General features: G+C 33.1%; 1 protein-coding gene across 1 annotated transcript in view; it reads right to left on the reverse strand.

Moving 5' to 3' along the window:
• LOC129988556 (uncharacterized) overlaps positions 1-21,555 on the reverse strand; it is a 67,110-nt gene extending 45,555 nt beyond the window's left edge. Inside the window, exon 1 of the mRNA XM_056096806.1 lies at positions 19,895-21,555. Within this exon, the coding sequence (XP_055952781.1) occupies positions 19,895-20,944 (1,050 nt within the window). The 5' untranslated portion in view covers positions 20,945-21,555. The remainder of the gene's footprint in view (positions 1-19,894) is intronic.
• Between the last annotated feature and the right edge of the window lie 3,125 nt (positions 21,556-24,680).

Raw genomic sequence — 24,680 nt, forward strand, 5'->3', positions numbered from 1 at the left:
AATTAGGCTATTCATTGATAATCTTGATGCAATGGTTCTTGAGCAAAAGCTTTAATAATTGTAACGTCCAATAAGCCCGTACGAAACTTTCTATTCAACTTCCCTTAGCCCCCCCCCTCAAAGAAACTTTTACAACATCCTTTGTTAAGTTGTTTAAATTAAATACTAAATAAATAAAGACAATATATGGGTGAGCTTAGTTTAGTTATATTAACGTTCCGATTTAAAGCAACAATACGGCTATTTTGGGACAGGATCTCGTTATTTTGAGTAGCGGTCAGATGACGTGGACGGCACTTGAGCTGACATCCCTCTCCACGCTTTCGCACAAGACCAGGGGAGGGCATTTGGCCACACAGGGATTTAGCGAGCACCAGGCTAGCTTACCGCGACCCCAATACTTTGGCGAGAATGTATTTACAACATCTCTTTGTATACAATATTTATGTCAAAATGCAATCATTTTGGAATTTTTTTATTGTCATTTCTAGTAATTGATACAAAAATATTGTTAGATTAGGCGATAGTTAAAATCTGCATTCGTGAAAGAAGTTGCATATCAATATCCTACGTTAGTTTAATGCTCCTTCTAAATTGAATTTTAAATAACCAGTACTTGTAATGTACCAGTCTGAGTACTTGCTTTAACATAAAATGAGTATGTTACATTTAAAATCTGTAAAAAAAAAAAAATCCTTTCTACTTTTAACTTTTTCACCATTGTGGGTTTTGTATTAGACAGGAAAAAATGAAAGAAGGCAAAAGAAATAACAAATAACATTAACTGCCTTTGCCGAACAGCTTCTTCGCACAGATTATTAACTTTTGGGATTGTTAAATATTAATGTGAAATGTATCGATGTTAAATTTCACCTTGCTACTTAATAAGATCAACAAACATGAAACTATTTGTATAAGTCAAAACGAATTATAACTCATGCAAATCAAAAAGTATCTACTACAAAATAAAAGCGGAAGTAAAAGTCCCTATTTCAGAATTTATGTCCAAAGAAGATAGCTTTTAATTTTAATTTTAACACAGGCCAAAGCACGTGATTGAATGTTTTGATGGATAAGTTTGAATCTCATGACATAAAAAAATTGTTACAAACTGCGTATTATATTTTAAAAATTCATTAAAAAATATGAGAACATAATACAGAAATGAAATTGATATCATTAAAAAGGTAATTTAATGATTTGAGATAATGAAGGATATCATCAGTTTCGGTGGAGATATCACCCATTTTCGCGAACGATTAAATTTTGACGCTTATTTCTAGATTTCTTTCACATCTTTTCTGTTTCCATTTTTTTGCCAGTCTTACTCGGAACATTTCTAATAATATGTTTCAACTTCTTTAATCAGCGAAGCGTTGAATTAAATGCAGCTATAACGACGCTCAGTGGAATAGTGTAATGATTTGCTTACATTTGATTGTTGACATTCGACAATATGTTATAAATATGTATGATTTATGTGCCCAGGGCCTGACTTTGCCCAATTGGAGCCAGGGGCAAAACTTCTTTGGGGGCCCCCTCTGTCTTTTTTGTCTTTGAAAAGCAATGTTAAAAAAAGTTCATTAAAGAAGGAAACGTAAAATAAACTTTCTATTCACTTTGGGGACCCTCCTCTGATGTGGGGCCCGGGGCAACTGCCCTGTATGCCCCTCAGGCTCTGTCTGTGCCACGTACATTAGCATCTTATACATAAAGATAATTATTACTATAATTAAAACTCAAGCTCCTAGAAATAGCTCAATTCAGATTTTCTACTGCCCGACCGTGCATGGTCACGCTTTCTTTTGTTTTTTCATCCCGCAGTCTCTTTTGTTTCTTATTGGCGAGCAAAAAGCGAGACACTAAGTATGGAATCGGATCGCAGCGGGCCCTTGGCGCCGCTCTGACAGATAGCGCCGCGCCCTGTTCTCTCAGCCTACCGGCGACTCCGACATGTCCCGTTACCGCTGCTACTTCTAGGAGAGGACAAAAAAAAAAAAAAAAATAAAGAGAACGGGTTGTGGGTCGGGTCAAAGAGTTTTCATTTTATTGGGTTCCTCGCCTCTATTTATTGGGAAAAATTTGCATGAGATGGCCGTTGGACTCGCGTGCTTTGGAATTTAATTCGGCACCAGAGGCAATGCGAAATGAAACCACCTGTAAGGACAAGAGCATCATTAATGAATGTTGCAAGTCTGGGTAGAGACAAAAATCAAAACATTCTTTTCGCCAAACTTTCTTTATTGGCACTGAAGTCATTTTGCATCTAGGCTTTGACTTGTTCGTATTAAGTAATACAAAATGTTTATATACATAGATTCTTTACATTTACGCATCTTATTATTTTTTAGGAGAAAAATATGTTGTGATTCCATTTTTTTTTTATCGATTTTTTTAAAGTCTCAAATGTATAGAGAAGTTATGCGATAAATAATAAGCCGATAAATAAATAATAAATAAGCTATGATTAATAAAAATGAAATAGTATCAAATTTTTTATTGCAGACTAGTGCAAGTTAATCTGAATGCAAAACTTTTAAAGAAAGCTGAATTTTAAATATTGATGCTTTATTAGTATAAAATGTAATTAAAAAAAGCTCATTATTTTAAATGTCCTAAAGCGGAATTATGATCTATAGCATAAAACACGAATTTGGGCAGGATTTCATGAAGTGTGGTTTTCGACTCCCTGGTTTTCTACTCAAAATCTTCTTCATTTTTCACCCATTAAATCTTTATCTGCTTATTTTATTCTTTTTTGTAACTGAAATTTACAAAGAGAAAGTTTTGTAGTGTCAATAAATTCATCCTCAAAATTTTGACGAATACCTCCTTCGAAATGGGTGCATTACTGAATAAACCTGTCACTCGATCTGCACAAGATAACTACAAAAACAGGATGAGCTGTATTAACTGAATGAGCTATATGTGCACTACGGTACGTTCCCCAAATTATAATTTTACTACCTATAATATGACAAATGACCGATAGAAAAATCGATTAAAGATCGATTATATTAGGCAAATATGATAATTCACAAAATATCAGTTGTAAGCTTTCAAAACGAAAATCGAACATTTTTTCTAGAAAACTTTTTTTTGCTGCCATCCAAAATGTCTCACATTTGATAAGTATTAATGACTGACGAAAATGTCATGCGTTTAGTGATAAAACTATACTTCTCCACAATAAAAAAGGATTAAAAAAATAATTAAAATTTGACACGAGAACTTGATGTTCATACTGGACAAGAGAAAAAATTAGAAAAATTTATTATTGGTACCACAAAATTTAATTTTTCCTTTAGCAAAATTTGAAGAACTGAAAACGAAGGAATTTCTTGTTAAAAATGAAACGTTGGTTCAAAAAGATAAAATAAATAAATAAATCAAATCAAAACGACACATGGTTTTGCATGATACGTGAGAAAAAAGTGAAAAAGTAATGATTAAATGCAAAAAAAAGTACTCTTGGATCCTTGCAATATGTGCCAGCATGAATATGAGAGTCAAAAAGTACTTTTGCTTTAATTGAGCTGAAATACATTAAGTTGTACCTTATTTTGGAGAATCAGTTGCTATCATTGGACCCCGTGATACAATTTGTAATAATTTTTTACTGTTTTATAACCCTTCTGTCCGAAAATATGAAATACATTTTAAAATTTTGAAACTTTTAGAAGCAGGCAAACATCCTGGTAACCTAGCAACGCAATAGTGACAGTTTATGAAAAATAACAGATTTCAGAGGGTACATACATATTTTTTTGAATAAGTGAAAACCTTTTATACCAATAAATATATCTTACTTATGTAAGATAAAATAACACCGACCATTATAAGAAAATGAAGGATTTTAATAAAATGAGTATCGGGTTGCATAGATAAAACATCAAATCAAAGCAACTCACTAATAACAAGCATAATGTTGTATTACAAAGTTTAGAAGAGAAATCATAACTATCAAGCAGTTCAATTCCATATAATGTTTGCAACATAAAGCTTCGCCAAAATGCGTGAGTCAGATAAAGACATGTTTGATAAAGTTTTTGTAACATTATAAATATGCATGAAATCGAGTAAGTTGACCCAAAGAGGAAATTCTCATAAAATCTCTCAAATAATCTCCCTCATCTCCCCTTTGCGAAAGACGGTTATCAACAAACATAGCACGTTCAAACGATATCCTGAAGAAGGCTAGACTTCACTCCAATTGAATTTTATTTCGTCGTTGCTCAACTCAGAAAAATTATATGATAATATCGCAAATACATTTTTCAATTTTAGGATGGACTCTTTTTCAAGTCACAGAATACTCATAATTTTAATTACAAAAATAGAATAAAAATTTTAATCTATTCATTTATTTTATAAATAACCATATGAAGAATCGTCGTGTAAGCGGGCCTGGTGTACGTCTGGAGAAGGAGGTGGCAGCGCAGATGTCGTCCTCATCATCCGACCACGGTTTGAAAGTACGCGGTCCTTCCCAAAGTAGCCCTACTGTTGCCTTAAAACGGGACATTAATGTAACGAAATGAAACATTGTTTTGATAATAAATAAGCTACAAAAATTTCGTCAGCCTTTGTTTTTTTTTTTTTTTTTTTTTTTGTATTACTATGTAATAAAAAAAAAGTTTAGATTATACAAATGCGGCAAGCTTCTCCGATAAACAGAGACAGATGAGGGCGGGGGAGGCGTCAAATTTCTTTTCAAGCACAGGAAATTATTTTCCATTTCTTCTCAATATCTGCTTGACGGAGAAGGGGAAAAATCGTCACTCAGTGATAAACCACTCTTGCAAGATCAAAGGCACGGCGAGAACGATGGCATCACATGACTGGCACAAAACAAAACAGCGCGAGCGATGATTATTATATCCCGACGACCCGTACTCGTGTTTATCGTAGAACAGGTGGTCAGGAAATCTTCTGACGTCACCATCCATTCACATGCCTCGACACGGCAAAGGACATTTATCCGAAAACTGTCGGAACTCTCTTGTGAAAACTGAACAAATAAAGCGTTATTCGAAATAATTGTACAGCACTGTTAAAATGTGACGCTTTTAAGCTTAAAAAAGAATCTGCATTTCTTTATATGACAGATAGACTAATTCGAGGATGAAAAAAAATCGGAACTCCATTTAAACTTGGCATTAAAGTCCGTACTCTTCTTCAAAAATTTTTACTATAACTAAAATAAATAAAGGAATATTGCCTGATAGAGTTGATAAACTGCGTCGAATCCAAATTATTATTATAACAGCTACATTTTCATACGGATGGAATTGCTTTATTAAAAAAATGAGCAATGTTAAAAAGGCATTAATATTTTTTTATGTATTAAACCTTTAGAAATCGGGACATAGTCATAAAGAAGAAGCAAGCTTATTGAAAGAATTGAAATTTGACAACTCTTATTTTTATGGAACGGAAAAACTATGCTTTGCATCCTTACTCGCAGTTTCTTTCTTTCGAAGATTATTTCAATTTATCTAAAAGTAACCGATGCCTTTAATAGAAATTTAGTTTTAAAAAATCATTAAAAAAATATTCTGTTACAAACTCCTGTTTTTGAAATTAAAAGCATATGAAATTCTTTCTATAGCTATTAGAGACTTAGAAACACTCATTACACAACTCACTGGTGACGTGCACTTGCATTGCTGTGCCTGAACATTTCTTAGTCTGGTGGTTGAATTGAACTCATACTCACAGTCAGTTTGAACAAAATGAAAAAAAAATCGAGAAAAGATTTGAGAAAAATTCAAAAATATTCTGTACTGCACACCGTCCTCCCACTGGGGGAGGGGGGGGGGCATCTCGTAATTGAGGATGAAAAGCTTTCGGCATGGTGGTTGGTTCTAGCCACCCTGGTGGGTGCAGAAAAAGATGGGAGGCTGGCTCCCCTCATCAATAACGGGACACAATCCCAGAGGAAGGGTTGTACCGTGGCCGGTGATGACCCTTAGGGCTCAACCACAGTTCCCGCCAGTTTTGCTGTCACGGCTGTCCGGTCATTCAGATTTTTCCGTGTGCCTTCGCGCGGGTCGGAGTAGCCAATTTAAGATACTGCGTACGATCAATTTAATAAGAATGGTTGTTGTTGTTTCTTATGGCACTTGCCACGGACAGTCCCGCTGTTCAAAGACAGCTGATTTAAGCCTAAGGGGGAGCGCCTCTTGTTCGTATCGTAGAGCCAACTTGGGCCAAGAGGACGACTTTGCTACTCACGCATCACTCATTCACCTGCACAACCCCCTTTTTACAGGAGGGCACATTCTCACATCTCACAGATAGAATAACGGAAGAACAGCCATGCCCTAACCGGGACTCGCCCCCGTGGTGCCCAGATCACGGGGAAGATGCGCTATCCCTATGCCAGGACTCCGGCAATATGAATGGTTCTTTTATTATGCCGAACGTGCAAGGGCGTCCTTGTTTCCTTTCCTAGGGAGTCAGGACATGCTTTTTCCATACCTAGCTCCACCCCCAAGAAGGGCAGAGAGCATGCAAACTGACTCAAGATCTGTAAAAGTCATGTAGGATTTTTCTTCTTGCAGCAGAGGGATCTTGTTTGGAATCGAATCATGATGACTCAGTGTTTCTTTAATACAATAAGATCCGATTCAAATATATTTCAATTGCTGCGCTGATATACAGCGTAGACCCGTCATGTTTTCCAGGAGAGCCGACTAGAGTAATCACAGACTGCAGTGGTCTTCTCAAAACTTCATCGCATAGTCTCTTGTAATCTTGTGTTATCTACCTCATAAGAAAATGAGGATCTTGGGTAAGGCAGAGAATGCCTTGCATGGCATTGGAGAACAATAGTTAAAAATATTAACCTTTGGTGTAAATTTCGCTGTTTTACTGAATTTACCGAATTTTTGGCTATTAATCCTTGACATGCTGTTATTAGTATCCGAAAATCGAATTTGTGTTCAAGATGAGGTTTTCCAAATTCGATTGAAACTAAAATTTGACACAAAAATATAACTGTAGTCGCACAATCACATATAAAATTCGATATATTTGAGTCATTCCGTTTACATGGTTCTGAAAGTACCCATCGAGTAAATGGTTAACCCTTTGTTGGATTTGGCTCAAAATTTGATAGGTGTCTATTCTATAGATGCTACATCCGTGTTCCAAATTTTATCCATCCAGCTCTCTTCTTTTTATAGTTATCGTAGTAACTTACATTTGAACAGCCAGACAGACGTGTTCAGAATAGACTTTGCTCACAATTTGACAGAAATCTACAAGTTTGATGTAAAGGCCATATACTAAATTTCATCTATCTAGCTTAAAGCGTTTCTGAGAATGTTTATCACAGACAGGCAATTCTTATTCCACGAAATCGGCAGCATCGCACATAAAAAAATTGTGAAGAATGCAGCAAGCGGTTAATACAAAAAATGCCGCTGCGGATTCTGTTACCCGATAATGATACAGTTAAAATTACAGATCAGTTCACTTTCAGTGAATCTGCAATAATAATAATAATAATTTTTTTTAAAAAAAAAAGAAAGAAAAGAAAGTGGGAAAGAAAGCGGAAAAAGAAAAGTTTTCACCTGCTCAGTAAAGAGGGGGGGGGGGTAGTCACTTGACCTTCACTTTTGATTACATGATAAAAGAAATAATAAGGGAAATGGCGCAAATAAGTATAAAGTTACCCTTTTTTTTCCCTTCAAATGAATGGTTGTAATTACCATTTGGTACAGAAAGCCTCTTATTATATCACTTTAAAACTTAAAATCATATAATTGAATCGACTGTACAAGATAGGAAGAAAAAAAATAATTAAGTGCGAAACATCAGTAAATCATTTTACGTATATAATATAAACCAATGGGTGTGGTCTCCCCGGAGCTTTCTCGCACACTCTCGAGTAAAGATGAATTTGTGCTTTGGACGCGTTTTTTTCCCAACAGATTGAAACCAAAATTTGGTGCAGAATTACAGTTGCAGTTTCAATATTACATGACAAATTTGATATGTTTAAGTTTTTACGTTTTTGAGTATCGAGTTTATATGTTTCTGAAAGTACAGACCGAAAAATATTTAACCTCAAGTTGGATTCGACACAAAATTTAATAAGCGTCTATAACATAGATCTTAAATCTATTTACCGAATTGTATCTCTTCATTTTGTAGTTATTATTTCAACTTATATTCGAACACCCGAACACCTTTCTCTGAATAGATTTTGCACAAAATTTGATAGAAATCTACAAATTTGGCTTAAAGACCATATACCAAATTTCATACATCTAGCTCAAAGTATTTTTGAGTTAGCTTTGACATCAACAGATAAACAGAGAGACATTTTCCAGAAATGTATTTTTCGAACTCGGAGACGTCTAAAACAATGATTCGTCAAAATCTCGAATTCGAATTTTTTGACAAATACTTTCTCTATATTTCACATAGGAGAAAGTAAAAAGTTGGCAAACTCTTTCTTGCACCACTCTTTGACCCATTTGCGTTTTCTTTGATGGATGATTTTGGTATTAGATTCGTTCCATCCTGACCAACCTTGTAAATTCAGAAAATGAACGTATCCCATATTATTTATACGCTTCTATGCTAATTCTATAGAAAGGAACTTTGGAAGGATACATTCATTTGAAAGTTTACAAACCGAAAATGTAAAAAATGATGAAATCCCTGCCAATTAGCATACTTAAATGTTAATTTAATATTTGCAGTTTTTCAAAAACTTTTTTGTTCACATTGTATGCACTGGATCAATGTTGCGGCTATCCGTTGTAGCTCTTATTGTAGAATTCTTCCTTTTCATAAGAAAAGTTTCCTCAGTGGTGTTTAACAAATGAATATTTGGATAGGATTTGAGAAATCGCGCAATGGTTGGAATAAGCAGTATAAGGATGTAGTGGTTATATAACTCTATTAGCTTCTCCTTTGATGCAACAGATGGCGTTACCTTATTAACATCAAGGTATATTTCCCATGATCTTTCTTGGGGGTCATTATTAGATTGTATTTCTAAGTGAATGTCGTGTATTTTCTTGTTCGTGTTTGTTTTGTCTTGTGAAACCTGGAACTGAGAAAATAATGAAATAACTGTTCCTGAAACTCGTCTATTATTTTCATCTACCTCATAGTGAAGTTATAAAGAGTCTCGTGCCTCTACAGTGAGATATTTAAATCAAATAAAGTTGAATAAAGCAAATTTTAAACTTTAAAGTTAGAATCATATTCTTCGCATTAGCATTCTTTTAAACTGATTATTTTTTCTTCTTTTCTTTCATTTTCACTTAAAATAATTCGATAAATAAGTCTTCCATCGATTTCTCGATTAAATTTTCTTTTTCTTTTCTTTTTTTTCTTTCGTTCTTTTTTTATCGATGTAAACGTAACAACACAAATATTCTGTCAAAATGGGGTCGCAAAAGCACTTTTTATTCGGAAAAAAATTTGCATTTTGACACGGAAAAAGAAATCGAGAAAAGAACGTTTTGTATTTCTACAGATATAATTATGAAATGAAAAAGAGTATTACAAGTTAAATACGATTTATTGAAAAATAGATTTTGCAAATAAAATGCTTTTAAAAAATTCAATAAAACACCTCCTAAAACAGAAAATTTTTATACATGCAAATAAGGCCGCAAAACATCTTCATAATTTTTTCATTTCATAAATGGAAACATAATTATTTTACACTTTAACTTCACGCCATTAAATGCCGAGAAAAGGAACTCTGTTCAACTTTTCGCCGCCAAACACAAAAAATATTTGTTTCATCCTTTCCAGTGATTGGTAAAAATCTGTAAATCCGCAAAGTGGTTACAGACTAACTGTCTCTACAACCACCATTTATTGAAAACTAATATCTAACGGTTAACAACCCTGTTTACAACAACATGACAAGAGATGTAGCCAGAGGTACGTCACCCAACTAACTGGTATGGACTGCCACAAGCAGACATTCAGGATATCAAACACATACTTCTACAAACAAGAACAAAGGTGTCTTTTTTTTTTTTTTAAAGATGTTTTCCATCACATACCTTTTGTGTAGCCTCACGCACCTTCAGTTTTAATTTTTTTTTCTTTCTTTTTTTTACGTTCTTCCTCATAAGCTCGTGGGTTCAAGAAAAAACACCACGGCGCCGGCCCTGAAACGAGAGGTTTTGAACTCACCTGTTTGAGCGGAACTGGATTGGTAAGGGCGCACCTACTTAGGCACCCCGGGCACGTTTCTTTAACAGGTGTCAATACGTTTGCAAGCTCAGTGGAAAGAGTGTGGATTTTAATTAACACATTAAATGTAATTATGGGATTACGGGCACGATTTTGGCAATCGATCCATTTCGAGCATTGCTTGACTGATTGTAGTTTTTTCAAAGATATTTTCAGCACAATTTAAATCAGCAGTTAACTAAGGTGTTGGAATGAAACTTATTTCAAAGAGTTAGTTTCAATCCCCAGAACAGAGGGGGTGCTCTGTACTTGAGTCTTCCGTATGCTCACATTATACAGCTGATATTTTTAGAATAATTATGAAAACTGAACACGCCTTTTGGATCTCTTCCATTCTTGCGATTGAATCGAAAATCTGAAATAGAAATTAAATAGCGGTTGCAAGACCACGTACAAGATTTCATTTATCCACATATCTACATTTTTCAGTTAATGTTCACAAACACACGAACGTACAAAAAAGGTGGTCAATTTTTTGGAGAATTTCGGCGAAAATGTGTCACAAATCTACAATATCACTGACTCGTAGCCTCAGGTTACCAACTGGTTCGCCGGGAATATTAATTATATTTGATTTTAGATAAATCGTTTTTTATATCGTCATGCTCTTGATTTCGTTAAACTGTCTGATATTAAAGCCATGTTACTTTAAATGTCTTAATTAAGTCCTGCTTATCGTGTATATGAACCTTTTTGATGAAGACATAACATCATAGCTCTGTTAAAAACGTAAATATCCGATATTGTAACTTCACATTTTTTTTATTTGTTTTGAAACTATACAGATATTAAATAAAATCCTTCTTCTTTAGTTTATAATAATATAAGAAAATCGTTAGATTAAGTAAGTATTTGATGAAACAATAAAAACAGTTTAAATTTTAGGGCAGCAAGGTAATATATCGTCAGAAAAACGGGCAAAAAATTATTTTAAAAAAATTGGAAAATTTTACAATAATTCACAAGATTATTAAAATGGTATAATTAAAATTATATTTTTTTAAAATTTAAGATGATGATAAAATTATTTATGTGCTGAAATATTTTCGGAAGTTATCGCGGAAAAACGATAAAATTTAGCTTAATATTTCATCAGTTAAAATTATAATTAAATTTCAAAGAATTGCTCTAAAAAAATCACGCATGCTCCCAACTTTCAAGATATACATGTGCCAATTTTGGAAGCTGTAGGTTCATACGGCCTGACTTGTAGAGCACCAACACACACACACACACACACACACACACACACACACACACACACACACACACACACACACACACACACACACACACACACACACACACACACACACACACAGAGAGAGACACACACACACACACACACACACACACACACACACACACACACACACACACACACACACACACACACACACATTCATCTTTATTATTAGAATAGATAAGACTACGTCATATTTCAATCATGAAGCTCATTGTGTTCTTAAATTATTGTACTACATGCATATGGACTCATACGCAGACGGGCTTCTATTAGATGTATGTAGTATAAAATTGATAGAATTTGATACCATATTAAGTTCTCATGTTTATTGACAGACTTTATCTCACAAATGAAGGTTTATCTATTTATTCATTTTTCGGACTCTGGAAGATGACTATAAATGCAGTATTATTAAAATCTCGAGATCAATTTTTCGAAGGTTGTATTGCTTTCTCTTCAAATAGTTCCTCTTAGATGAAGTGATAAGGGTATGACGGTCTTATTATACTTTACTTTTTGGTAATCTGGAACCCATTTTCCGATTCAAATTTAATCACACATCTTTCAAATAAATTTTACAGGCTTTATGTTTTTCTTTTGTTGCATATACGAAATTACTGCAATGTTAACATTTTGTACAAGAAATTTTATTTAGACTGTTAAAACGATGACTAAGCAAATGAAAATGATTACTAGAAATCAGAACAAAGAAATTCCATCTTTAAATGGAATGACATTTTTTAACGAATAAATCGGATAATAATATCGAAACTTTAACTTTCGGTTAAAGCTTGACTTTTCTTTCTAAACAGCATTCTTTCTCATGTTTTATGTAATAAGTTAGTAAAATTTGGTCGAATTCAGCCCACTTGTTGAGGAGGAGATGTGGAATATGCAGAGCCACGTAGATTTTTAGAGGTTATTTTTGTGGCATCAAATAAAGACATTTTTCTTTTCTGCCAGACAGAACTGATACTTTGTTTTAAATAATATTTAAAACTTGAACAAATAACTGGGTCGAACCGAAAGCAGGTATAGAAAGCAGAGCAAATCAAAAACTGCTTTAGTGCGTCTAAACTCGCCAATATAAATCATCATTTGAATTTCTTTCTATATGCAAGGAGTTAGAGAAAAATATATGCTAATTTTTCTGCACGGGTGTGGTGCGGACGCATTCCAACATTTGTTGATGAATAAAGTTAGTTTATAATACCTCAGGCCAAAACACTTAGGATGTGTTTAAAAAAAAATCTACTAAACTGCGGAAGTATTCTCCTCTTGTTTTTCTAGTCTACTGCCAGTGTAAGTCGCTTAAAAAAATAAAATGTCTCGATTTCCAAATAAATAAGTTTGTAAATAACACATATTCCATAAATTATAAAATATCAAGATAATATTAGCCCTTTATCAAGTAAACTTGGTCAGATTCCTATATTTACATTACGCTCATTGTATACCCATTACGTTCACTTAGTTATCAGAATATTTATAAACACGGAGCTTTTGCTTCAATAATGTTATATACAAAGTAGATAAATAAATTCTAATTCCTTTCTACTAAGTTGATACAAATTATAAACAGATTAACCTAAAATATATCATTTACCTGTTAAAAATGTGCGAAAATGTGAACCTAAATTTACTACTTTATTAAAAGAGAAGTTTCATGAGGCGCATCGCCAAAGGTCACAAATTATCTTAAATTTAATTGAAATGTGAAACTAAATTCACTACTTTATTAAAAGAAAGATTTCATAGCCGAAGGCTACAAATTACCTTTAATTTAATTGAAATGAGAAATTAAATTTACTACTTTATTAAAAGAGGGGTTTCATGATGTGCATACCGGAGGCCACAAATTACCCGACTAATTCGATTTTCACGTTCACTTAATTATGATGTATTTTGGATCAGTCGGATAGTGAAAAGAATAGTATAAAGTTTGAGAACAAACTTAAATCGTAAAAAATATACTTTTGTTATATATTAAAAATAAGAAATGTTTTGATCTGACTTATTTTCTATTTTTGAATTTTTCATCGATTATTATAAACATTTTGGAATGCAGAAATCAATTTTTTTTTCACAAATTCACTATCAGATAAGCTTCACTTGTACAGTATCAAAATTTGATGAATTGATTTGTTGATCATTAAGTTTCGAGAATATTGAAATTATTATGAGCGAGAACACACAAGTGTATGAGATTCTAGATTTTTAAGCCTCAGCAAGCGAGAGAATAGCTTACAGAATTCCATTTTTACGAGTATGAAACAAAATAAATAAAAGTATATAATTTCTTTTTTCTTATAGGATACGATGTTTTAAAGATGAACCCTTTGCTCTTGAATATCTCCTCCCAGGCATCATTCAAGACGGTGCATCATTTTGAAGTTTTAATTACTTATTTCTTAATTTGATGTTTAAAAATACTTGTAGAGAGATAAGAAGATATAGATTAATTTAGGAGGAATTCAACTTAATTACATATATATATTTTTCGGAGTAACAAACAAGTCCTTGAATTAGGTGAATGGTTATGCAATCGAATTACTTTAGAGAGTGTAAAAGGTTAATAGGATCAATAATTTTAGTGTAATGATCACAAACAAAATTTCACTCGTTTTACATTGTTTCTTTACTTTTCTTTTTCAATTATTGTGTCTTATATAGAAAGAAAAACAATCTACCTTTTTATGGATTAGATTGAAAAATTAATGCAGATCAGCAGTTGTGGTGATTATAGAATACAAGAAAATGTGTCCGTTTAGATGGGTTGTTATCCTATTAACAATACTTCGGAGATGATTGCCAAAAATTAACATTAAATGACGAAAGTTGTAGTAAAAAATCTCATGCACATTGGCAGAGTGAGTAAGAATTAATATATATACATATATATATATTACTGTATTATACTTTAGATTTAAATATATAATAACATTAAAAGTTTTATTTCCTTGCAGGGTGATGTTTTTTATCCGTACTGTTCACGAATATTCAAATGAAAACTAATCACAAAAATCAGTTCAAATATAAAATAATAAAAATTGAAGACCCCAATTAATGGATCCTTGCTCAATCCACCATAAGAAAAATGAAAAATTGTGACTTACGATCCCATAACTAATTTTTATTCATGTTTAGCTTTATTCGTAGATAAAGATTTCATGTAATAAATGGAATTTTATGTTCAGAACTAAAAACTCTCTAAAAATCATCAGTCATAGGATAACGCATTTAGTGAGTGGTGTAGGGAGCAGATGATGTCAAAATTAGGAAGGGGCGAAGATTATATATATTTTTAACAAAATATACTTCACATTTTTAGTAGACATATGTTTAGTAGACATATGTTTAGTAGACATATAGACATATATACTCGAGTAATACCTCAGGGATTATTAACATTTCAGCACCACCAATGATATGATTAAAATTAACATACAAATAAAGATCCAAATATTAAATTGCTGGAAGTATTCACTTTCTGGGTCGATTCTAATCTTACACAGTTCCAAGTAATATCCGCAATGCATTCATATCTTAAAAGAATGGAAGTCATCACTTGTCAAGACGGCTCCCCTCAATCCACAATTTTTTTTTTTCTCGAGGTAGCAGCATTTTCATGGAAAACCCCCTTTTCAGGCCTCTCGAAATCTCCCCCATCTAAGATTCACTTTCAAAGAAATCTTCTGCACGAACAAGTGTCTGTGCCTCATAAACTTCCCTTTCAATTTATTTAGCCTCTCGCTTTTATTACTACTTCTGGTTCGTGCGTTTGGTTTCTTTTCTGCCTAATACTTCAGCTTTTTTGTTTCTCATGCATTGGAATGGACTCTATTTGAAGAACTCAAAAGCTGTGTGGGGTGTAGATTTCAGCTTTGAAACTTTTTCTGCATTGTTGTAGCTGTAATTGCAACGCATTAGAAACTTTGCTTTTACACTCTTATCTTTAGTTTTTGACGATGAATCATGGAAATTCCATTATCTACAACAAGGCTTTTGAAACTTTTCCAGGAGGGGAAAAAAATTCGTGGTCCCAAAAATGAAAAATAAGTACGAATAGAAACATTAAATTCAATTAAAAATAACCCTTTGATAAATAAATGTTAATGAAGTCTTAAAGCCAAGATGAGTTTCTATTCTAATGTTTCTCAATAGGTTAAAGAATTTGAAAACAGACAACCATATATAAGTAATTTAAAGAATTTTTAAGACATTCCTCATAAGTAGTGTAAAATTATAAGGATATGGAGAATATAGATGCCTTGTACGTCATTAAGATAAAGCCTTTATGTTTATACACTTTTTAAAGACAAAAAGTGATAAGGGTGCAAAAAAATAATATGTAGGTATAAACATATGTGCATACTTACACTGGCCTTAGGTACAGTTCTACGTATCTAATCTTATGGTCGCTTTAAGTATCTTACGACAATACATAATAAGGCCCTTCTTTTAATAATCTGAATAATTTAATTTCATATTTCAACGTATTTTTAATATGTTAATGCTTCATTTTGGGCTGATTGTTTTTTATTTTCTGATATACGAAATATAGAGAAAGTATTGTAATTATCAAAACATCCGAACTAGAAATTTTGAGGAATTTCCTCCTTTTAGACCTCCGTAAATTCTAAAAACACATTTTTGGAAAGTGTCAGTCTATATGTCATAAAGAAAACTATATATAAAAAAAACGTTTCGAGCTAGACGGATGAAATTTAGTATATAGTCTTTACACATTTTTATTTACTCCTCTATTAGAGATTATGTGTGAAAGTTTTAGGCTAACCCCTCCCGCTGGTAATTTTATTAAATTTGGGAAAATATATTTGTTTTTATTCATCTTTTATAACTTCCGATTGCCCGGCATCTAGATTTATACATAATTATTATTTAGTATTTAAAAATGATCAAACATAACAACTTGACCAATTGTGCTTAATTTTATAAGCTTATTAATTTGGCAACTACGAAAATAGAGTTGTTGCGGTTCTCCTCCGCCTACCGATCCTTGGTGGTAATTAGAATTCCGCCTCCGGCTAAGTTCCTGGGGTGTAAAAAATAATTTTGTGCAAGGCGTCACTAATTCTTACTACGCCGCTGTTTCGTTTCGGATTGTGAAATACAGTTTAAGAAAAAAACGATCTTACAAAAATTAATTTACCGGCCAATACATGAAGTTAAAAAAGTAAAGTACAAAAAAAAGTAGTAAAAATCAATCTAGCAGCAATGGTATGAAATTTAAAAAAATTAAAAGTGGGTGAAATAGTCATTTTTTCAACAACAACAACAAAAAGATACTGCAAGCTTAAGGCTAATTGCGGAGCAAAAATTGATGAATTTGTTCTTTAGTTATTATATAATGCACAGAGAAGTCATTTTTTTTAAAAAATAGTATTGTGTAAAACTTTTGGGCCCAGTGTAATCATCAATAGGGAATTCATCCCAGCGAGTTATTTTTCAAGAGATCCAAATCACAGTGGCGTAGAGAAGTCATTCTCATATTTTATTAAAAATTTCCAAGATTCCAGCCGTCATTAGTAGCTCAGTAATAATAAATGGTGTATATGACAAGATATTTTTCGCTATCTCACGATATTTTGCTTTGAAAAGCAACAAACCCACAAATGTTTTATCTCCAAAACGCTCCATACGGAGGGACATGGGCAACCCCCTTTTTTCCTTTTGCTACTTCACCGCCTAAATTAAAAAGGCTTTATGGCGCTCTGTTGGTTCATCTCTGTTATATATGCGATTTGAAATGTATTTCAGAGCAAAAATAAACACATTTACGAAAAGATTGTTAAAAAAAATGTTTTCCCTGCTATATATTATACGATTAAATCAATTAGAAATAATTTAAAATAACTGATAAAATAAATAATAATAATAAATGAAATTATGTTTATTTATAGGAATTGCATGCATCTGTTTTCATTGCATATTTCGACCCATTATAAATGAAACTTTAAATTGCAAAACTTTTCAAAATTTGAGAAATATATATTGAAGTTCTAATAACATTATTCACATCATTCAAAATAAATTATGATAAATTTTTAAATATAAAGTAATGATTCAGTGCTAAAAAATAATTGAATTTTTCACTCCAATCCCCTTTTCTCCCCTCCCTTCTAAAAAATGTCAAAATATTAGAAGAAAAAAATATATTCGTTTTCATAGCTATCGATAAGCTCAGCCGCACTTTAAAAGGAAGAGAAGTGCTGCTTTTCATCAGTGGCAAAATTTTTTCAATCAGATTTTCTCTTTTTAATCTTTGCTTGATTACGAATTGGATTATTTCATTCCAATTATTATTCGGTTTTCTCTTGCCATGTAATTAGAGAATACTTTTTGTCTGTGAATATATTGAGGTGTAGATGCTACAGAAGGTTCACAGTGCACTTGAGATTTTTATAGATTCAATTTCATTTTAGGATTGAATGATAGGAATAATTTTAATTTTAAGCTTTAAAAAAACAAACAAAGTATAATGGAAATATGACATAAGAAGCAATTGAAGAAAGCTTTTTTTCCCTTACACAAGAAAGTTTTTCGAGTCTTGCAGAAAAACCCAAACAATAGCAAAAACAGGTAATTTTCTATTAAAAGTTAAGATTTAGATTTAGATTTGCTATTATTACAATGTTTTCAAAACCATTTGAATATTAAACTACGGCCAGTTTTCAAACAATTGTTTCCCAAAACGATTTGTATCAAGCTTTTAAGTAAATTAACTTGAGCTACGAAACATCATAAAAATTTGTATATATACAATTTTAAATAAATGTTAATCAAAGAAAAAAATTAGAAATTATAATTCGAATGCAAATATAAAAGTAGAGCCATGGATAAAATGTTTCTTGATTAAAATTATATTCTATAATTATATATTCTTATTATATAAAAGATTAAAAAATCCATAGTACATATGATTATGGATTTTATTTATGAAAGAATTGATGATATTGATTCATCAATAAAGTAATTGAATTGAATTACTTTACTGATGAATCAGTATCGTAAAAGACAAATATTAGAAGGACAGACGCAAAAAAATTAACAAAGTAAAAAAATACTTAATTATTCACAGTATTGGAAAATAAGTGAAATAAATCAAGATTTACAATGGAAAGCCGCCAGAATCATTGAGTGAAAGAAAAAAATTACTAAATTTGTCATAGAAAACAATTGCATGGCATCCTTTAAAATAAATTTACCGATCATTGCATACTATTCTTTCATTGAATTGAATAATGTAATTAAAATTAAATTACATTTAATTGAAAATTTTTTTCTTTCTTTGTCATCATTACACAGAGATTCCGTCATGTTTTGGTAGGGACAGGGGGAAGGTAGAATGTTTTCTTACAGCCCTTCTACTTCTCTATTTTGACAGTAAGATGTCCTGAAGTAATTATAGTTTTCCTTTAATAGGGAGTGCGTTACAAATTGAATACTTTTTTAAAAAAAAGATGCTTTCAAAACAAACCATAGCAAACGAAAGACGAAAGACATGATAATTATGGTTTCGCATGTTTTACAAAATAAAACGTACGCTATCTTAACGGAATCATGTGTCTTCAGTTCTTTCTTCCTCCGTGCGATGAATTTCGAAACTAAATAATGCATCTTGTGAATATGGTTTAATATCATTGAAATCACTTAATTCTTTAGCTTCTCTCTTCTTTAATAAACATCATTTTTTGCCACTATGTTATGTACTGTTTCGGGGGGTTTCCTGCATTTTTTTTAACAAAACGTTTGTGAATGACAATTTTAGTTTATAAATTTAAAAAAATCTTGTAGTCATATTAAGTACAATTATGGGAATTAAAGTCTGTTTGGGATCTGTGGCACAAGAGCCAGTAATGGATAAATGACATGAAGTATATGACTAAAAAAAATTCAATAATACTTAAAGGATATGAATAAGAGTGTAGTCATTAACATACTTAAAAAAATCAGTAAAAATATGAAATTTCTGATAAAATTATATTGCGCATGTGACAAAGAATTGTTCAATATAAAATTAAAAAAGAAGGCACTAAATAATGCAAACTAATTGGAGAGTCAAATGCATGCAAAACAAAACAAAAAAATATTAAATAAATAAACTAAACCATTAGGTGGTATTAAAGACTCACCATGTCGTGCAGGTTTAGAGAGGACGAATGAAAAAAAAAGTACTGGCGAATTAAAAGCTGCACATGCAACTAAAATATGTTTTACTAAAATCAATTTGACATGTGGGACAAATCAGTGTTCCCTCACCGGTAATTAACACTGGAATTACTGGACCAATCAAAATGACTGGTAGAATCTATGTTTATGTCGTCCTTTGCAGTTCTAATGTGAAACAGCCAATAAATGATGATAATAGTAAAGATAAAAGAAACTCACTTTCGATGTTCTGCGCCTGGACCTTCCCTCGGCTTGTATGGTTCTAGTACACTGTTCCACACAGTCCGCTAGAGTGGGCCGACTCTGCTCTTCGCTGTAATCCTGCTCACTCAGACACGCCAGGGCCACAATGTAGGCACTCGCGATCCTCAGAATGGCCAGCTTCGATAATTTCTGGTTGTGTGCATAAGCTGGAACGGCTCTCCGCAGATTTTCGAAAGCAGCACTGATGGTGTGGACTCTTGTTCTTTCCCGAGCGTTGGCTTCAATTCGCCGCTGTCGGCTCATGCTTTTGTAATTCCTCGGCCTTCCCACCGCACGGTTAGTCCTGCCCGATGGGTCGCAGCTGGACTCCTCGGAACCCCCTACAATCCCATCGTATTCACTTGACTTCCCTATCGGAGAGATGCAGATTTGACCATTCAAACAATGCGAAGTAGTCAGAGAGCAGCTCCCAGAGCTCGATGACAGAACTGAAGTGGATTGCAAATCTTGCGTTGATGAATGACTATGTAAAGTCGATGTGGAACTTGCATCGTGCTTTCGGATCACAGACTGTCTGAACGTTTGCAAGAGAGTCTCTTGCTTGACAACAGGGGCATCTTTTTCCACTTTGGGCTTCCTCCATTGTCTGGATCTCTTTTTCTTTTCTTCTGGGGCTTTGGGTAAATTCGTTGTCGGCGTTGCAACCTGGCAACCACTGTCTCCACTGCTGGGCCTCTCCCGCTCAATAGCATCGAAGACGTCATCCACATCTCTAGGGTCCTCCACGTTATCCTCCTCATCAGAGTCCCATCTGAATCTTTTCATCAAGAGAACGTCTTTCCTTTTTTTGGGTTCAGATGATTTCCGTTTGTTGCGCTTACTGGATTCGGTGGTCATTTCTGGCTCGTGGTTGAATTTCAGGAACCTTTCGTGGGGTTTCCTGCATTGTGGTTTCACGTCGACCCCACTGTCATCACTCAAAGCATCCGCTTCCTGGAGATCTGTCGCAGTGGTTGCTGTGGAAGTGGAAGGACTAGTTGATGAACAAGACGGAGAGTTGGCCATGGTCACTTTAATATACTACCACTGATTAACAAATGTAAATATAATTTGCAGAGTCACGAATAGAATAACTTGGTGAATTCAAAATGCACATAGTGCTTTACAGTTAAAACAAATCAATAGAATAATCCTTAATGCACAATCACTGTCGAACAGCTATAAAAGCTACTAAATAAATTAAAAGGGTCTGGATTATAACACTTGTTGGCATAAAGGCATACATAATCTCTGAGATTTCTTAAAAAATTTCAAAATCCCCAAAATCCGTAGTGTTGCTGCAGTAAAAAACACTCACAAAAATTATATGGACAGACTGCATTCATTTTTCAAAGATCAACAAGAAAATCTACAGCGTATTTTCCCTCTTGTTTTTCCTTATCCATAAGCATCACCATTCAAAAAAATAAAAATTCAACTTTGAATGTGTTGCATTACCGAAATCTTTTTCCCTAGAAGAATAATCCAACACAGAATATGCAAAAAACCAAATTGCAGGCTTGAAAGCGAAACTGATGATGCGCGCGGAAGCAATTAAGCAGTTTCTTCAGAGGCACCATAAACACCGGTGATGCTGATCATGGTGTGCGAGCTTTGGCGGTAGGTCACTGCTTGTGTCTCGGTGGCAGAACGTAGCATCTCGTTGAACGGCCACACGAAACGCTCCGCCATCATGATCGGAGAGCGGGTTACCGCAGCAAGTCCTCGCCGTCGATCGCCAACTTTATCGCGCCAAGGAGAGAAGAAATTAATTTCTCTCTCCTCTCCCATCCGAGTGTATTGCGGCTCTCCCTCTGCCGCATCAGTCACTGTGTTTTATTAGGTATCCCGTTAAATAGCTACGTAAATGCGATTAAAAGCGCCCGCTGTTTTCTTTTAAGAAATGTTTTTGTTAAGAATAAAATAGATGATAGCGTAGTTGCGTTTAAAATTAAAACTGGTTAAACGTAAGAAGACCTGCATGCCATTTAGCGCTTAACTTATCGATTTAATGTGATTTAATTATTCGAAAACTTTTTATTCAGCATTATTCATCGCAATCACATTTTTAATAAGAATAAATTTAATGAAAACAATTTTTAAAAACAGGTATAAGTATATAACAAAACGGAATTATTTGTCTAAATTGTTTAATAATTGTTAGTTTATAATTTATTTTTATAAATATTATGGATTCTCGAAATCATTATTTCGAAACTTCATTACCAGGTGGAGCCAAGTGTATGGAATCAAATTTTAATTGAATTTATCGACCAAGACTCTGTAAATATTAAAATAGTTTATTATCATCGAAATGACAATACTGCACAAAATTTCAAAATTCTTTCACACTAGAAAATGAATGTAAAAGTGATTTAAATATTCCATCTACACAAATATAAAATAGATCCATTTAATAAAAGTGATTAGTAATTAAAAAAGCTATTTGTGCGGCACTTTTGACACCCAAACATGTCTTTTATCACAATTGGAAACTTCCTCGGTAACCTGCAGGTTAAATCAAGGTTTCGGGACCAGAAGGTTTCAGAATTGGCATTCGAAAGCACCAAAGATCCACGTTGAATGTGGTCTCGATGTTTGTTAAATTTGACATCAGTGTGGGAATTTGTAGCGGGAGTGCCAATTATGTGTCGTCTGACTACTGTTACAGAATGACGAGACCCGTCCCAAATAGTCCAGTGTTTCTTTAAAACGAAACGTTAGAATAATTAAATTAAACTAAACTTGTACGCGTCATAAAAATTATTGAAAAAGCATTTTGATTCAAAGACGCACTTTAAAATTTAGAGATTCATGAAATGTAAATATTACTGGTAGTGTTAAAAAAAAATGCAAATACATTAATAGATTCCATACACCCTGGTATGTTCACATCTATTTCATTGGACGTAATGATATACAGCATTCATTTCACCCTTCTGTCAATTCTAGTTATCAATGACTACAGAATCACATATTTGTGAGTGAAAGTCTCCTTAGTGTGATAAGTAAGTCTAATAACATGAGCGGCCGCGGTGGCCTGGTGGTAAGGTCTCAGATTCGGAACCGAAGGGTTTCAGATTCGAGACCTGACTCCACCAAAGAACCTTCGTGTAAGCGGACCTGGTGCAGGTTAAATCCATCGGGGCTGAACGTCCTCCCGTTGGTGTGGTCCGGAAGCTTGGAGAAGGGGAGTGGCAGCTCTGCTGTCTTCCTCTCCATCTGACTTCGGTTCAAAATGACGAGATCCGTTCGAAAATAGCCCTAGTGTTGCTTTAAAACTAAACTAAACCAAACTTAATAGTGTGAAAGAGGAAATAACATTAAATTGAAAAAACAGAATGAAAACAATGATTAGGTCTTTTGAGTTAAGGGAAACTCTTTGACAATTTGTACATTTATAGAAAAAAAGAGCTTAAAAACATTCCTTTCAAAAAAACTTTTTTTAGAAACTTTAATAAGGAAACAGATTTTCTTACCAATTCCTCCGCGGACTCTCAAAAATGTTTTCAAATGAATAAATAAGAAATATCATTACCAGTATTATAAAACAGAAAGAGTGAATTCACAATTTATTCTCAAGTTTGCAAACAATTTGCATCAGATTCTATTTTAGATATCAAACAAACTATAATGAAAAATAATTTACTTCAGATTTTATTTGATCGATTCATTTTATTATTTTTATATTACTTAAAAATGTCATCAATATTGTGTTAAAATGATAACGTCGGAATAGTCTCGCCATTTGATTTTGAAATCCGTTGAATATTTTGCAAACAGAATAAAATAATTTTATGATGCTGACATTATATTTATCACGTGAATGTATTCTAAAATTAAGAAAATACTTTACATTTTTTTCTCGGGGGGTTTTACCAATAAAAGAATTAAATTTAAACTTAAGCAAATCTTTTCACTACGTAAATATTTTCTCTGTAATCCTGTGTGTCACTCCTGAATAATAATACATGAAATCTAAAACTGTCATTTCACAGTATTTGTGTTGCGTGCTGTGATGTCCCCACAGCAGCAAATCACTCTACAGGAAGGCCATTTCCTGTCCACGTCAGTCATTTCCTGCTTTACGAACTGGACCGGATGTTGATGGGGATGGACAGTATCCCCCATGAGAGTAGACGAAGAGGGACAGAACAAAATCGCAATCGAATCCATTCCAGAGTTACGAAACATTTCCAATTTTAAATCCAATTTTGTAAGCACCATTATTTAACGACCTCCTTTATATGCAAAACAAGGTTATTTATTGTAAATGTAAATTATTTTATACTATAGCCCTTCATACTTTTTCTTGCATCACCTGATCGATGATTATGTGGAACCTTATAGATGATTTTGATGTACTGTTTGAAAACGGATTGTAACACATTCCGCGCTTTTGCGCATGCGTTAGGATGGATTTAATTCGACAAAATAGGGGTGAGAGGAAAGATGAAAGGAGATGTTTACATTTAACAATGAAGACTCGCGGTTTTATAAGACGTAAACATTACACATAATTAATAATACAGAAGGAAAAAGGTACCAATGATTAGTAAAATATTTCGGAGCAATTTTTATTTAATATAAGGAACATAAATATTAAATTACGAAGAATAAATGAAAATTTTCTGTTCTTAAAATCTGGTAATTACTTTTTTACAAAATAATAATGATCTTTTTTATATTAAAATATTTCTTTTTTATATGTTATTAAATTTTTTCAGGAATATTTTAATTCTCCGTTTTCTGCTTCTTAGTC

The sequence above is a fragment of the Argiope bruennichi genome, chromosome 10, assembly GCF_947563725.1.
Source record: "Argiope bruennichi chromosome 10, qqArgBrue1.1, whole genome shotgun sequence".
Taxonomy (NCBI): domain Eukaryota; kingdom Metazoa; phylum Arthropoda; class Arachnida; order Araneae; family Araneidae; genus Argiope; species Argiope bruennichi.